The 18,212-nt window shown below is 37.9% G+C and overlaps 2 protein-coding genes across 3 annotated transcripts in view; both read right to left on the bottom strand.

Moving 5' to 3' along the window:
- The window catches only part of aff4 (AF4/FMR2 family, member 4), a 29,172-nt gene extending 16,152 nt beyond the window's left edge, over window positions 1-13,020 (bottom strand). Inside the window, exons 1-2 of one of the 2 annotated variants that reach the window (XM_026327975.1) lie at window positions 12,736-13,020; window positions 992-1,121 (exon numbers count right to left, since the gene is read on the bottom strand). In XM_026327975.1, the coding sequence (XP_026183760.1) occupies window positions 992-1,117 (126 nt within the window). In that variant the 5' untranslated portion in view covers window positions 1,118-1,121; window positions 12,736-13,020. Of the gene's footprint in view, window positions 1-991; window positions 1,122-4,845; window positions 5,100-12,735 lie in introns of those variants that run through there. The other variant, XM_026327974.2, reaches the window with a different exon arrangement.
- Window positions 13,021-14,575: 1,555 nt separating this feature from the next.
- zcchc10 (zinc finger, CCHC domain containing 10) lies at window positions 14,576-18,154 on the bottom strand. Its single transcript, XM_026328625.1, has 4 exons — window positions 18,044-18,154; window positions 16,420-16,581; window positions 15,572-15,613; window positions 14,576-15,321 (listed from the first exon to the last, which is right to left on the bottom strand). The coding sequence occupies exons 1-4, from the start codon at window positions 18,082-18,084 to the stop codon at window positions 15,081-15,083; spliced, it is 486 nt and encodes a 161-aa protein (XP_026184410.1). The 5' UTR covers window positions 18,085-18,154; the 3' UTR covers window positions 14,576-15,080.
- Window positions 18,155-18,212: the final 58 nt, after the last annotated feature.

The raw sequence follows: 18,212 nt of genomic DNA, 5'->3' as shown, positions 1-18,212 counted from the left end.
CAGTCAGCAGCCAGAAAAAAGCGTGAATGAGCTATAAATGTGTCTCAGCAACCACTGATCCCTGATCCCCATTGTTTGTCTGGGTAAACCGCTTCTACTATTTTGGTTATAGATAAAGTTAGCTTGAATTTAAGAGTTTTATTCTCTGGCAACACTAATCCTATTGTATCTTATTTTTAAAACTGAAGACATCAAAACTATGAAACAGCACACATGGAATTATGTAGCAAGCAAAAAATTAGCAAAACGAAGCAAAACAGGTTTCAAATTTTAGATTCCTCAAAGTAGCCACTGTTTACCACAGTGACAACTTTGCCCAGTATTGGCAATATCTGCAATGACACACCATGGTGGAGTACTGCATAACATGACCTGACCACGACAATCATCCAACCTAAACCCGAATGTGATGGTCTAGGATGAGCCAGACCGCAGAGTGAAGGAAAAGCAGCCAACAAGTGGTCAGCGTATGTGGGAACTTCTTCAAGCCTAGTGGAAAATCATTCTAGGTGACTACCTCGAGATCTTTGCCAAGGTTGTGCAAAGTTTTCATCAAAGCAAAGGGTGGCTACTTCGAAGAATCTGAAATTTAAAACATATTTTGGTTTGTTGTCAACTTTTTGCTTATTAAATATTTTACAGAGTGCTTTTTCATAGTTTTGGTGTTTTCAATACAAAACTACAATGCAAAAAAATAATAGAAGCAAAGACAAACCACTGAATGAGAAACAGACTTCTACGCTGCTGCACACTAACATTATATCAATTAAAAGAAAGTGGATAGTCCTCATCAGATTGGCTACACCCACACAGAATATTTATCATTAAGGGAGGAACAAAACATTTTCTCAAGCTTTAATCCAATACAGGTTTTCTTGAGAAAAACTAATGGACTCACAATGTTTCTTCAGACAGAGGCAACTCATGAATGTTGCAAAATGAAAAAACCTCATGAAATGAATGGTTGTGTTAGTATGTAAGCTTCTCTTACCACTTTGTAGGGTTCAGGAAAGAGAGGGGAGTTCGCTGGAAAGGCCTCTCCTCCTCCCTGCTGTATTTCTTGATTTCTCCTTTCTCTTTCTTTCATTCGGAGTACATTCCGGTCCTCACGGTTCATGTTGCTAAAACAACAAATACAACAATAACAAGTCAACATAAAACCACACAGAGGAGAGACAATAAACTGACATTGTATCTCATGGGTTTACAAGGATGCCTATAAAAATGGAAGCAGTATGAAAGTAAGTCAATCATGAAGGAAACACCTAAAAAGGACTTCAAAACTTTCAAAACAGTCAAAAGTGAAGTACCATAACTACACAGCATTAATCCTTCAGTTCCTTTGTTTTTGTTATGACACCTAAGTTGATAAAGTCTACCAACTAGTTCAGGTTTCCAACTATTCACATCATCATCTACTTCCTAATTTGTCAGAGTTTTTTGGTAAACCACAAATAGGACCATCATTAGTGAAAACCCACACATCATAAACCCAGGGGATTCATAGAGATGACCTGTGGAGAAAGTAGCCTCTAATAGGCTTAGGCTAGTCTAGACAGTCTGCAGAAGTCTGCTGTAAATAATCTCCTTGTACAGATGGTCATTGTAAATTGGTAGCGCAACTCTTTATAACTAAGATCACGTTTCAATGTTACTGCTACAATAAAAATATTTATTACAATCTGTAACAGCAGCTAGCCCACCAAACAGGATAAACAGAAACACTTTTAAATTACTAGATATTTTTGAGTAGACAGTAAAAGCATACTGGACAGTCACAGCACAACACATACAGAGATTATGAACATCTTCTCAGGAATTGCACTAATTTAAAATGGACAGTAAACAAGATTAACAAATAACATACTGCTCTTAAACTGCAGTGAAGCCATTAATTCCATAACTGTAGCAAAACACGCAAAACACCCTGTCCTTATTGTCCTTCTGAGCATAATGTGTGTACTACAAACATAGAAATGAAAGTTATTTGAGTGGATGTATGGACTGCCACAAGAGAAAACAAAACTAAATATAAAAACACATTAAAAAAAACGACGTTCACTACCAAAAAGACAGAACTTTGCATAAAATGTTCTGCCAGATGTGCCAAGAATATCAAATCATGAGCATTTGGAGGTAACTATGTATTTATTAGGAAGTGCCAGCCTGAAAAAGAGCAAAATGTGATGGCTGTGCACCTTGTTTAACATAAGTCAACAATGAAACTTTGAAACAAACAAACAGATCATCAGCCAGGCATGTCACCTCTTCCTTTAGGTCAACAGCCTGAGGCCAGGGATGACAATGATTTTAAGGCTGTTGACAGCGTGATTATGCAGCAACCACCCTGCCTCCTCCTAGATAATAAACAAAACACAAGAGTGCTTTCAATCTTTACTAATTACAACTGAAAATACAAAAAAAAGCAGATGGGAAACTCATTCCAGGATGTAAAAAGAACACTATGCACAGAGATGTAAAAGAAACTGGATTATATGTTTCAAACTAAGAGCTTCATGTACAACTTAACTCAATTATTGAATGAAAACTGATCCGCACAATTACCTAGTAATGTTGTAGATGAAAAACAGTTTGCACTGTCCTTCACCACCTCACTGTTGGACTCTGGACATGGTTGGACATACAGTATAGAACCAAGCTTAGATTGTGCACCGTCAAAAACTAAATGCATAATAAACTTGCTACAACTGAATTGACCACCAATCACATGTGCAGACGACAGGTTTCAACTACGGCTAACTTTGCAGAACATTCACTCCAATTCTATTAAACTTTTTATTCATGTTCATGTATTCAAGTTAGTTTCATGCTGGGGAAAAAACTCTGAACATTTCCACTGGTCAAACACTTAATGACACTAAATTATAATCTACCAAGAGTGCTTGTTAGTGGGCTGGAACCACACGTACATGTAAATGAGCCAGTTGATGTCAGCTCTGGAAAGGAACTCCATGTGTAAACGGGACACTGTTAGCACAGTGTTAAATGATCAAATGCCCAAGGCCCAGAACCATTTGTAAACACTACTGATGGCCATGCTGCTCAATTACCTAACCTGATGTCTTGGTATTTATTAGCTGAACAGAAATGTACTCATACTGTCATACCTTATTATTGCAGCAGAGAATCATTAAATGGGAAGCTGTTTAGTCAGCCATTTTATACCAACAGTTTATTATAAGTTTTACCAATATTGTAGTATTTACCTGCCAACAGTCTGCTTTTTTTGTGTCCTTCCCAAATCATAATCTATGGTGGTAAGAATGAAAAGCTAAACATATGCTGCCTTTCCCATGTTGTTTTTTAGATGATAGGTCTAGTCCTTTGCATGAAAAAATTGCAAAGTTTTGGTTATAAATATATAAGGAAGTATACCAAGTACCCAAACTAAGGAAAGAATGTCAAAAAACATGTGTTGGTGTTATGACAAGAATGTATGAATAGACAGCAAGGCTCTGAGTTCAACCTACAATGCCACTACATGACTAATAAAGCTTTACATGAGGACCTCACACCTTTCTGTAAATATTACCATTGCTGTTCTAAGAACCTTTCCAGTATTGAGGGGTAGAGCCACAAGGAATAAAGAGATCCCATTTTTGAGCAAATGCAAGAAATCATTTGACTTTGAAGACAGAGAAGGATGAACATGGGGGCATGAAGGCAAACGTTTAAGTACTAAAATGTGACGAACTTTCTTTTGTCACAGTAGACTGATATAATCCCATTGTGGTGGGGTCAACAAACATATTTTTCTTTTCAACTTAACCACCAGGAAAACCACCTGCATTTCTGTATATGGAGGTGGTTGTGTATATGCACTTCAACACGTGTACTGTTCACAATATGGTGGATCAAAGCTTGTGTGTGCAATTATGGCTTTGCTTCACAAAATAAAACAAAGGATAGTGAAAAATATAACCACTGTTTGAAATAATATTGGGCAACGGAGAAAGAAACGTGACAAAGCAACTACTACAGCATGGTGGAAGGGATGTTCCCAGTTGTGGTCACAATACTCAATCAGCTAAGGCCAAATAGCATTTCAAACTTCACTTCCAAACTTTCAAAATTAATTTTAAAGTTTCTTAGCCAAGTATTGAAGGTTTCCCTCGCCCAGTTAAAAAGGCCAAACTGATCTTACTAATAATACAAAATGTAGCTATTATTGACCTGAGACAAGAAAATCATTTATACCAATATCAGGCATGTGTAGGAAAGACTCAGGACAGCTTAATTTCTATTTCACTCATTGAAAGAGCAAACGTTAGAGGCACACATCATAAATGAGCCTCAGTTTTAATATTTGGCTGAGCCTGCTCCCATAGTCGTAAGGGAACAAAATAAGTTAAGCTATATAGATGTTTTAAAACCAAAAAAGCTGTACTGAGAAAATAACTTGTAACTTGATGCAAAATGCAACTTTAGATGATATTTATTACCAAAAGTAATGGCCAGCTATGTTTCTTGTAATTATCTCACAGTGTTGGCCTGTCGAAAAAGGTCAAAGTCTGTTGAGCTGAAGGCAGTTCACTCTGTAACTAAACTAATCAGCTCATCTGCCTCTTTCTAAATCACAACATAACAGCCAGGCCACATCCTCAACACAAGAAATTAAATAAATAAATAAATAAATAAGAATTGATGATTATCTGAATTCAGGCTTCATGAATACAGGACTGGGCTTCTGTGACACAGCCATTTTGTAAGGCCAACCAAAAACATTTTAGTGTGACTTAAATACACAGACAAAATGAAATGCTTTACTCCTACCAGCCACCAACAAAATTAAGTAAAGCAGCCAACTATTAGTGCAGTTCTTACCCTGACTGAGAGGCCATGGCCCCAACCACTGAAACATTGGAAAGAGGAGGGGAGGAGGGTTCAGAGGATCTCCCAGGGATTCAGAAGTACTCTCGTTATGACTTGGCAGCCTAATTTTCTACATCAGGCTCCTTCAAGGAAGATAACCTGGCCCTTTTCTAAATGTATCTGTGAATATCCAGCTGGGAAAATGTAACTAGAGTTTCTTTACTCGAGTCAAAGGTACAGTGCATTTCCTTGGAGTGGAGACAAGTCTGAAGTAAGGGAGGGGAGGTGACTCCTTGTTCTCGGGAGATACCACATCAGCAAACAGCGGGGGCAGTCACGTCCTAAGCACAGTATAGAGGCAGCCATGGTTTTTGTTTCTGTTGGTGTGGTGTTCTCAGGTTAAAGCAAATGTGGAGAACATATGAGCTGAAAAAGAGCTTTGGGTTGATAGGTATTAATGGGAGTGAACACTGTGTGTGAATGTTAACAGTGATTATGAGAGTAAAGATAACAGAAAGATTTGGCATGTCTCCTGTACACATTAATGCCAGACGGTGATGACTCTCGTCTTAAACACTACAGTACTAAGCCAATCTTAATTGTCATTTATGAGGAAAGACTGCACAACAAGCCACAGAGGAATCATTTAATCACAGTTAAGCATATGAATTATGTGAAAGAAGCACTTGCAGTACAACGCTCAGCACAACAGCAAAGCAGAATGAAGCTGATGATAATGGCTGTAAAGGCCAAAACACTAGTGCTGCCCCACAAAGTAAAAATGCATTAGCGCCACATTTGACTAAAATTAAGCATCAGTATATCTGACCTTCTGACACATTTTTTATTAAATGAAACATTGGTAAGTATAAATTGGATAACAGATGTTACACTTTAACATCAAAACAGCTAAAAACCTCAATTCTGTAGTCCTGTCTGACTCTCAGTGTACTGGTGGAGTTACCACACTTTGCACTAAAAACAGCTAACTAGGCAGCTAAAGTAGGGCTATATTAGGTGAAAGCTAGCTTATGCAATAGCTTCAGCTATAAACTTTCCATTCTGGTTTATTTTTGTTTAACATTACTGTTATTTAGCTGGCAAGTCATTTTTTGACTGGTGAACTTAATGCATGTAGTTGTGGTTAAGCTACTTTAAAATCACATCATTCAACGTATTACACATTAAATTATTGTGTTATATTGATTTGAATGGAAATATGAATAATACTCGTCGAATCATTTTATTCCTACAAGCTATGGATTGTAAATAAATGAAGCCTGAAATGTTTAAATCCTTATTGACTGCTTCTGTAGTTTACTGCACTCTGTCCCTCTGTATCTAACTACACTTCAAAGTATTAAAATAAAAACACACAAGGAAGAAGAGAGAAAAAAAAAATCTTCATGCAGTTTGTTTCGACTTCAATCACACTAACAAAAACAGTAACACAAAAGGAGTTTTGAAAAAGATGCTGAACAACAAAGAAATAAATTGACCTGGTCAAAGACAGTCTAACTGCAATATTAATTTGCAAAAAAGCCTTCTAGGCCAGCTGGGGAGTTGATCAACTGGGAGGAAGGCAGCACTGGCTGACCAACAAGAAGGGAATACACCTCCCCTCTAGCCCAGAATGGAACGGTCTACCTCATCCCATAAAAGGAGATGTTATTTTACACCACAGGGCCTCTCCTCCATGTGATGTCACTGCCCTCAGTCTGACACAGCCAATCAGAGCCCGTCTTTCCATCAACAACCTCCCTCCCTCCCCCACTGCACCCTGGGCACAGGGCAAAGCATCAGTGCAGCTTGTTAAAGAGACAGCGCACAATTCCCGGCACGCATGACGTACATAACAGGAGACATTTTCATCAGCTACATATGATGATGACACACGCTAACAAATGTGGCATCATTACTTATCACAAGGATTTTTAATCAGATACACAAACTGATACTTCATACTAGTTTACTTCATGTAACATTCGGTGCTATTTCGCTAAAAAGTGAACACAAGAAAAACAAAAACGATTAATTCCAAACTTGGGAAACTCCCTTTGACTCAGTTTACAGTCACTTCATTGTGACATCCTGAAATGCTCATCTTCATGTTTGAGGCCAATACTGTTGGAACTACTGACTTTGAATTGAATAATTTTATTTTAATGCTGAATCTAAAACAGCCCTTTTCTAATCTTCTGTGCTTACTTCAGTAGTAGTCAGTTCTTTTTAGCACGTCAATCATATAAGCCATTTACTTTTATAAATAGAAGTAGGTACTCCTCTTGGCAGAATGAATCAATAACATGGCTCTTGAAGTAAAAGTGCAACATAGCTTTGTTAAAAAACATTGTGATACCACTGAACTGGTATTAAAAAAAACAACTGTAGTAGGTTTTCAACATGAAGAGCAAAACGTAACCACTGTTAAAATAACTGAACTGGTATCGAAAATAAACATCAACAACAGCGGTAGGTTATCAACATGAAAAGCCAAAATAGTCCACATTTTTCATTAACAGCTCTAAACTCTTTGCTCTAAACCCCCCCCCCCCCTCCGAAAATCCTGAATGTTATCAAATAAATACAGCCTCATTTTTAGTCAAATACACTTAGACAACAACCCCAATGCTTTCACACAATGGTTTCCTGTAACTTACAAATGTTGTTTATAAATAGTGTTTTGTTAAGTATCTGAACAGGTTCTCTTTAATAGGCAGCCAGTGCCACCACCCATGGTGCTTTGGAAGAAAACCTGCTGAGTGCAGGAATTTCAGAGGGAGTGTCAATTCAAATGGTGCAAACCTGCCTCATATAAGCAGCTGTTTGTAAAGGAACCACACACAGCTAGAATACGGACTACCAACAATGACCAAAAAATTATAATTTCCTCAGAAAACATTCTTAAGGTTAAGGATATATTTCTATATCAGTATGGCTCATTCCTTCATGTTGCATATTAGGGGCAAACAACAGTTGAATTTTCTGAGCATTTTTTATGTAAAAATATTTAGCTGAGGATGTTTTAAGAAGACAATGTCAAAATCAGGATTAAGTCAGTGTTCTGAATTCTTTCATTCCTGCTTCACAAAAAAGGTTTCAACTTGTCTATGTGGCTTCGGATTAGCTCCAATTAACATATCAAAACAAGACTCTTACGTCTTGATTGGCATGCTCACTAAACAACTGCTTATATCCTTTCATTTGGGCAGGTTTGAAGCATTTGAACTGAAATGCCTCCATTCAGCAGCCATGTATTATTTGAATCAGAGGGAGCTGGCAACATTTAGCAATGAAGGCCCAGCACTGTGACTGTTCTACGTTTACAAACTAAGTAATCTTATTAATGTAGTCATCAATCCTATTTACTAAGAGGCATTGTTCTTAATGCACAACTCTGATGCTAACATATATTGCAAAAACCGCACTATACACCTCTGGGAAAAGGATGTCAATGATTAGAAATATCAAAGTTGAAAACTACTCATCTGATCTTTGAAGGATCATATGGGTGTTAAACTAAAAATTATATCAGATGAGCTCAAAAGAAAAATGATCTCACTTGTGGGTCAGACACAAATAAAATGTTCAGGCTTCTTTTTCTGCCACATTGTTCAGGGAACATGACACAGAGACCTCAATTATCTTGGCAACATTTCCAAAGAACCTGCGTCATTCAAGCTGTTTTGAGATGCTTTCACATTTCTGGATCCTCTTCACACATACCTGAACTATAAGATTTTAACCAAATTTACAATGCCTCCTTTGGCCCTGAGTCAATAGTGTATAGTATATTGATTCAATTTACTATGGTGTATATTGCAACTACAGTTGCAACATGTTCAGTACATCGTGATTAAGTGGGTTATTAGGATCTTGGACAGCCCTATCATTGTAAATTTGGTAAAAAGTTTACAAATAATAATTTTAAAAGACTTAACACAAGTTTTAGACATATGAAGCTGAATTTTCCAAAACAGACTGACAAGGCCTGTCAGTTATTTAAATAGAATACACTGATATTTCACAAAGCTGCTACAGAAGCGTTTGTGGACTCTGAGAAACTTCCTCTGAAATATGACCTAAGTAATTAAAACTGCAGGTTCCATGCAGATTTATGCCAGATCACAACATTTTTCACAAAAAAAAGAAAGGTCAAACCCAACCCCAACTTTATTGAGGAGTCCCAGGAATTTCTGTACTGTATTATTCACAATCTCTCAAGAAACAGCTAGGACTAAATTTGACACTGAGTATCTGCCTACCTACAAACAGAAAGATACTAAACTATAGCTTACTACGTTGGTCCTCAAAATAAACCTCTGCGTCCCCACATGCTTTGAAATGTGCCACGGCCAAACACGAACATGAAACAAGAGACCAGCTGATGAAAAGTTAAATGGCACAAGTCATAAATGTGCAAGCTCTAGAGCCTGTTCTGAAAAAGAAGCTTAAGTTAGCAATTATGTGTTTTGAATCACTTGTATTGTTTTGTCATTAGCTGCTGTGCTTGTATTATTAGCTGCACTTTTTCATTTTTGTTGTCTCACTGTCTCAGATCTTACTGTATATGTTACTGACACTTGTTATTAACTGCAAAGTACTTCATTGCTATTTATCAGAAGCACTACTGCAGCAGTAAATTAAGATAAGTTATAATCTTCAGACCAATATAGTATAGTAGCATCCCACAGAAGGGATATATTCAAGATCTGTTAAATGAAATGGCCTTAATGAGCTTCACCTCCACAGGAATATATAGCCACAAGAGATTAACTTGCATCATAGCAAACAAAAGCTGAGGAACAGATGCATGAGGTCAGACACAGGGAGCAGCATATTTTTCTGCTGTGTGAGCAACAGCACTTAGAGATAAAAGAGCTGCTGATGTCTGATTAGACTGCAGCTAATTAAACTGGCAGACTCTGGAAGGCCCTTTAAACAACTTACTGTCGAAAAGCTTCTCATTGTTACGGAAATAAGATTTAATTATAAATTGACAGACCTTAGCAGAAGACACAATTAGCTTTTACTTTGTGTAGGGTTAAAGAAAATCATGCAACTGTACAAAAGCTGTAACATCCGTACAATAAACAAACCAGGTGACTGATGAGTCTGTGTTGACTTCATCTTTTTAATTGACTTCAGTCATCATAAATGAGCTGAAGACAAAGGTGAAGAGAAAAGATAAAGTAACACTCCTTGCCTTGTGTTTAAATCAGATAACGACTGCTCCATCTTGGGAGGGCTGTTATACAATCTTGTACAATCGCTTGTTGTCAAACAGCCTGGAACTAGCTACTGCTTATTTCCAAAATATACAGGCTGCAAAAACACACTGTACTACTACCACCACAATGCACAATGGATGTGCCAAAGCCAAAAAAAACATGCACCTACTTCTTGGTCTGGAAGAGACAAACAAGTCAACAGAACATCTCTACAGAACGTGTATGCATCCTCCTTTTGGCTGAGGAAGCTGTTATACTAAAGCCACAGAGCAAAACCTAAACAGGAAGTGAAGAGGATTTCACAGACAGCTGCATCACAAAGCACAACAGTCTAGCACACCATAACTCACTTTGCCTAGTCTGTATTAGTTTGAACTCGGACTTTTATTGTAAGCACAGCATTTCAATTAGCATGTTCACTTAGTCTGAAACATCCCCACAATCTAACTACACTGACATTTGGGAGTCAAATATTTTTGCTTATGTCTCATATTTCAGCAGATGATTTCCCTAGGTGCTTTGGTGCTAACCCTAATCCAAAACTACAACACCCAGCCATCTATACTCACCATTGAGAATGAACTTATATCTATGAGTGTATTTAAAATATCAAACTTAATTAGTAATTCTTTAACAAAGCAATGTCATAATGTGGTAAACACTGCAATTACTGGGCCTGTTTAAAATAATGTTTTTTTTTTGGTCTCTGTATTAATAAAGGATTAAAGTTATATCATCTCCCCTGTATGTCCACACAAAATTTAAGACTCGCAGATTACACAAATACCCTAAAACCTCCATGTACCACTGGACTACACCTGTTGTGGCAGGTTGATGACCTTAAGAAGCCCTCACCATCATGTGCCAATCAAAATACATTTGACTGCCCTGTCCTTTTCTCTGTGTGCAAAATGTACTCCTGCTAGATGTAAACATGTATCAGTGAGCTGCTGTTACTCTGGACTTAAGTGTTTTCTAGCCCTCCCCCCAAACTATGGCATGTAAAATGGCTTCCTCGAAAAACACATCAGCTGCCTTTTGCTAGAGAAAAGCTTGACACATAAACTGCTGTGATACCCAAGTTCCTACAGATTAGCAGATTAGTAATTCTGAAATACATCATTAGGATTTAAACTCAAAGCAACTGGAAGTGGCACAGAGAAAACCCATAAAATAAATGCAAGGTAAAATGTGCTGAGGGCAGCGCACAACAAACAAAAAGTTTGAATAAGCAAACTGACAACAGTTCAACAGTAGGATCACAGTTTAATTTTGCTTTTATAGAGTAAAAACTACAACCATGTAAACTACAAGCATCTCTTACTCAAACTGAACAGCTGTAAGAGTTTATCTATATATACACAGTATGTCACAGAGTACACCCCTCACATTTTTGTAAATAGTTTATTATATCTTTTCATGTGACAACACTGAAGAAATGACACTTTGGTACAATGTAAAGTGGTGATTGTACAGCTTGTATAACAGTGTAAATTTGCTGTCCCCTCAAAATAACTCAACACAGAGCCATTGATGTCTAAACTGCTGGCAACAAAAGTGAGTGCCTCTGGATATGACGCTGAGCACGTGCACTCAACTTCTTTGGTCGACCATGGCGAGGCCTGTTCTGAGTGGAACCTGTCCTGTTAAATCGCTGTATGGTCTTGGCCACCGTGCTGCAGCTCATTTTCTGGGTCTTGGCAATCTTCTTATAGCCTAGGCCATCTTTATGTAGAGCAACAATTCTTTTTTTCAGATCCTCTGAGAGTTCTTTGCCATGAGGTACCATGTTGAACTTCCAGTGACCAGTATGAGAGACTGAGAACGATAACACCAAATTTAACACACCTACTCCCCATTCACACCTGAGACCTGAGACCTTGTAACACTAACGAGTCACATGACACCGGGGGTGTACTCACTTTTGTTGCCAGCAGTTTGGACATTAATGGCTCTGTGTTGAGTTATTTTGAGGGGACAGCAAATTTACACTGTTATACAAGCTGTACACTCACTACTTTACTTTGCAGCAAAGTGTCATTTCTTCAGTGTTGTCACATGAAAAGATATGATAAACTATTTACAAAAATGTGAGGGGTGTACTCACTTCTGTGAGATACTGTATATATTAGTGTAAGAACTAATAAATAGCTTGTATATGATTTTCAGTTAAGGTCAAATACTCGTCTCTTTAACGCAAACAGTAATTGATAGTAACCTACTAAGAAAACTCAGGAGTGTAAGTTAGTTATGTCACCCACAGCTTAACCGAGAAAACACAAACATCAGACGTCATGACCTACTAGCTAGCATTAACGTTTCAGGAACAAACCCAATCTTCGCTGCCTCTGCGATGTTTGGCTTACTTGCGGAAATAAAATTATCCTTAATGTCATTTCAGCAATCTGTATTTGCTGATGTGCTAACTCAAAAGTATCTCCAAGATCTGGCGATTTAGCAAGAGGCTAACACGTTACCTATAGGACTACCTGAATCTTCAGCTAGCCAATTCTGCTAGAAGCGCATTGAGGCTATGCTAGCGGCTAGCTTAGCCATGAAATCATTGTATTTCTGTGCGTAAATTTAAATTAACATTCACTCCAAAGGCTAGATAACCACAAAGTACAGGTAACCACCAAATAACGCATTTTGTGAAATTCAGCATCCTTACCTCTTATCTCCTTTTTAGGCCCAAACCATTCTAGCTATTGGAAAGCTCTTTTCTCTTTGTCTTTTCCACTTCCAGTAACCCGCAAATGCACTCAGCAAAACGCTATAACAGCTAAAACACTACAACCAGATTCACGGTCTCCAACTTGTCATTACAACGCGGATGCACATCGAGTGGAAAACAAAATAAAACCATTTTGTGTCTGGTTCACTTTATTATTCCTAAACAGAAGTGACTGATGGGTAAGGCTGCTAGCTAAGTTAAGTAGCCAGCAGGTACCACAGACAGGACTAAATGCATGGATGGCAGCAAGCGACGCTGCCTTCAGGTGCCGCTGGAAATACCTAAACCAACCACCCGACTAAGTGCATTCATTTATCTGTAACCATAATATAGAATGTGTATTGGATGATTATTTTGCGTTTTAGCAATCTACACAATTAATCGTTTGAAAATGCCACAAATCTGTGTTTTCAGGCGTTATGAAATTAAAACAAAAAACATTACATATTGTCATACATATTGTCAGCCTATCAGATTTAAAACCCATCCATGCGGGAGTCAAATCTAGTTAACCTTTTCTTATCTTGTTTTTAACAAGGCACCTTCAGAATAATAGCAATAATAATAGCGACACATTAACGACTTGGTAATTCCCATATTTATGAATGCAACATTTCTATGACGCACAGACATGTCGTTGAGTGCGGAAATGACAAAGAGCATCTCATTGTTCCCTCTTGGATATCTTGACTTTCAAACTACTACTAAATTTGGCTAATCAATGAGTAAATAATGCGACATGCATTCAACTGCACACTATGGTCTCCATCCATTAATGCTATTGTTGTAGTGCTTTATATCTGCCATTAACTTAACATCTTTTAGGAAATTTAATGTGCAACCACTTATCACTGACTTCAACCAGAAGAATTCAAAATGTTTGCAAAAAGTTAGAAACCTAATCGAAATGATGCCACCCAAGCCTGAATTGCCTACTGGAAACACTGCCCAGGGCCGCAAATAGTAAAGGATGCCCAAAGTCACAGATTCGGAAATCTTGGCTGGTTTTGGCTATTTCATTAGTTGTTACATGTGTTATTTGCACCACTAAAGTGTGGTTTGTAATATTAGCCAGTTAATGCACTTTCTTGTAGAGGTGTCCTTTCTCAGACGGTTTTAGGAATTGTTATGTTGCTCTAATGTGCCCTTGTCTTCCCAAATAAAGCAATGCTTAATTAAAGTAACGCAAAATAAGACTAAGTATTGTTCTAGTGCAGTTTGCACAGTTCTTAATGGCAATTTGGTAGTGGTAAGGTACATTTTCTGAGTAGTAGCCAGAGAGTCATTGGGGCCCTTTAGCAGCTTAAACGCTTATTTTATGGCTTTAAGGAACACTTAACACACTGGGTTAGATAGCTTTAACTTCTGGAGGTCTTGACAACTGCCTGATTAGTTTGTATGGGTGACTTGACATCACATTTCCTCAAAAAAAGCATACATAAAATAAAAGCCATGACAAAATCCAAATTAGCTATAAAGATAAAATCTTAGTAGCATCGTTTGAACAAGTACATTCAGAATCATAGATTTCTGTAATTTCAGCCACTGACTCATATAAAATATCAGCACTTTAAGTTACTCAAATTGCAGACATATATTTTGATGGCTAGGCTGACAAAACCCACGCAAGCACGAGGAAAACACCACACAGAAAGGCCCCTGCCTGAATTTCGAACCAGGAACCTTCTTGCTGTGGGGAAATAGTGCTATCCAGCAAGCCACCGTGCTGTCTGCCAGTATGTTTCACCTCAGCAAAATTAATAACAAATACACAAAGTAAAACAAAAACAAGCAAACAAGTTTATTTTATAGGCAACAACCAATTGCAATTAAACAGCTACAAGACCTTCACCTTCTCATACCAATGAATTTTACTCCTAGATATGGTGTTTCTTTATTAAGGTTGTGAGCTGTACAGATTAAGTTTGACTGAAAATATACTTCTGTACAAAATCACAAGATTTGACATGAATTATCCCACTAGTTTCCGCAGATATCCAAAACGTATCCTACGTAGACCTACAAAACTTGAGAAAATATCACATTAGTAGAAGTTACAGGGGAGATGTGTTTTGAAAACAGAATATATGACACAATGGCTTATTAAAATAAACTCTTGTTCTCCTTTCATCCTGGCCCATTTTTGCAATGAAAGCTGTGTGGGCAGTACTTGGAATCCATGCAGATTGCAGCAACTGTGATAGGCTTAAGAAAAACAAACAAACAAAAAAAACAAACAGCTAATATTTACTCAAGGAAACAAAAAAAAAAAAATAAAGGTCTTATTTCTTCTTCTTCTTCTTCCTTGGAGGTCCTTGATCTGAATCGCTGCTGCTTCCTGAGTCAGAGCTGTCTGAGGATGAAGAGGAGGAGGAAGATGAAGAAGAGGAAGAGCTGTCTTCGTCACTGTCGCTGCTGCTGTCGCTGTCATCTGAAGAGGAGCTGGAGGAGTCACTGCTGTCTGATGATGAGTCACTGGAGGAGCTGTCTGAATCGCTGCTGCTGTCACTGGAATCTTTAGCTCTGAGAGCGAGTGGCAGAGTGCAAACGGAAAACATGAATACAGAAAACAGGAGCATGTGTATTGTTGTCTCACAGTGCACCTGTTACACCCAATGAGACCTGTGGCAGCTGTTGGTGTGATTTGCAAACAAGACATACAAAGACGTCAGACTGTTTCAACATGTGTACACCTCTTGTGTACACCTACAGTCAGGTAATTGAAAAAACTTCCAACACTGTCAAAATATAGTCTAATAAACATTAAACTTACTTCTTTTTGATTTTCTTCTCACTGGAACCTTCTGTTCCTGGTCTGTAAGGAGAACAATGAAGTTAGGCTCATTTAAAAAATTTGTTTTTTTAATCATGATACACCTGTCTTCATGGAAAAACACAGTATTTTTAGTTGTAAGGTGACCAAACCTAAAATTAGGTCCTTAGCCATTTATGTTGAAGTATGGTGACATGTAACTTTTTCTATGATCAAAATCATTTTTGCCCATGGCATCATACGTTTGTTAAAACTATTTTGTAAATACTGTGCGGCAGTATTATATATAATTATACACTTTAGTGCCAGCTAATTCCAGCTATATGGCAGATCACAAACAGGGATGGACTGAGACAAAAAACAAAACTGGTCCTGGTGACCAGCCAGATACCACCCAAGATGAGTAATAAACGTGGAAAAACAGCAGACCAGTGTACTCACTCTTGACTGAGTATAGAAAATGAACCCTGCTTTATGGTTTTATGGGTCGTTGTTGGCCAAAACATGTTTTTAAATTAAAAACAGTAAATCAAATTTAAATGACTTTTTTTTCATATTTAGTTTATTAATATTTTGTGTGATTATCTGTTGCTAATTCTGAACACTTTTGTCACTTATGGCACCAAGCTGGACAAAACACACTTTTCCCATTAAAGCTGGACTGCTGGTTTAAAACACTGGCACAGGTTGACAGTTAAAACAACGGTAATTATTATGAAACTAATTTCTATCCGTTAAAGTGAAATATACAGTGTCATGTTTTTCATTATTTCCTCTAGGTGGCAGTAAAAAGCTACAGAATTGTCCTCTGCTGCTTGGACTGCTTCTAATGGATGGAGAGACCTTACCCAGTGATGCTGAGGAGTTTGTTTTCATGCTCCTTGAGTTTCTTTTTGATCTCAGCTGTTCTTGATGATCTATGGACATATTTGCGCTTCCCTGTGCATTCATAGGTCCAGTGTCCCATCTCCAAACACTTCTGGCAACGGACATGTTGCTTGTTCGCCTCTCTGTATGTAATAAAACAGACAAATGATTTCCACAAGAGTAAATAATCAATCACTGTTAGGTTAAAGACAAATCACTGTTGTGCATTATTAAATCGTCAATCAGAGTCCAGTTAGAGGAAATGGACTTTCACAGGTGGGATGCTAAATCAGGTATTTTCTACACCACTAATACCCTTATCATCTACAAACATGTCTTTGTCCTGAGAAGAGCTGGGGAGCTCTAACATGCACATGCATTAACTAAAAATGTATTGTGTTTTAGAGATGTCTGTGTGGTATTTCTTTTCCTGTACTCAGGTTTCTGTTGTAAAAATGACCTCAGCCTCAGATTACCTGATGAAATACAAGTTATTATAACAAGGTATAACAACAATGTTGGGTCATGATAATTCTGCATTCCTAATGATAGCCCAGGAGACACAACCGCCTGCCTAAAATGTATGCTATCAAATGTATAATAATAGTACAGTAGGTTACATTATACTGTATGGTCCTAACCAGAGGGAATGTTGAGACCATTCTTGGGCTAGTACTGTGAGAAAGTGTGTGGTTACAGTTCCATGGTGTGAATATTGTCAAACAACATTGGCCGACTTAGCTGCACACCTGCCAGGTAACAAGCTACTGTAACTGTTGCACTTTAATATTTTAGTGTAAGTGCTATGAGATAGCGACAGTGTGTAGCTTTATAAAGCACTAACAAATAAAAGAAAACTCTGTTGTATGTTTAGAATAGACAGAAGGATAACTTTGCTCCACATGGTAAATTAACAAACCACTGCTAAATTCTACGCAGTTTTTTAGGATTACACGTATTGGCTATGCAGTTATACAGAGAATTAATTGACACATTTATGGACAGTGAATTGGGCAAACCTTCAATAAATGGAAATCTGTTCTTCCATAGATGGATATCCTCCTGGGCATAGGGCCCTGTTTAAATAAATGCACATTCTCTTTGTGACCTGAGTAGCTACCCCTAAAGGTCTGATCCTAGAATCGCCCCTGGTCCCAACCTTATACTACTAAAACTGATCAACTCGATAGTTAACCAACGCTATTTTCATATGGTCCAGTTCCACAGCAAAACACTGTTACAGCTACACAAACATTTTAGACCACAGAGTCACGTTGACTGTAAAAACACACGGTTTGTGTCTATAACCTATTCGAATACACTAAACACTGGTGGGCTGTTGATATCGAGGACGAGCTCAAACGTCGTGTTTACAGAGAGAAAAGAGACTTAAAGCCCAAACTCAGTAATAACTCTGTGTTGTTAAGAGACAGTGGCGCATTTGTGTTCCCATTTAGCCCCACAGCGATCGTGAATAACCCCCCTCCATATATCTGGCACGAAGCTCGACGAGCTCAATACCGATGTCACTGATGCTTAAGGCATATAGCTTTCCAAACGGACTAAAAAGGTGCAGTTATGTTTAGTTAAATAAATTATACTCACGCCTGCCTCCTGGCTATTATTCTATGCATGGGAGTCGCCATCTTGCAGCTTACTTTTTCTTATTCGTTGGTTCCGTCTTTAGCTTCTTCTTCTGTTTTTTTTTAAATGGCAGCTTACAGCGTCAAAAATGGTGCATTAGCGCCACCACCATAGTGGGAGTGTGAACATC

Source organism: Mastacembelus armatus, chromosome 14 (assembly GCF_900324485.2).
Source record: "Mastacembelus armatus chromosome 14, fMasArm1.2, whole genome shotgun sequence".
In the NCBI taxonomy this organism is placed as follows: Eukaryota; Metazoa; Chordata; class Actinopteri; order Synbranchiformes; family Mastacembelidae; genus Mastacembelus; species Mastacembelus armatus.
The sequence above is the reverse complement of the archived record's forward strand: the minus strand, read 5'-3'. Positions and strand labels throughout refer to the sequence as shown.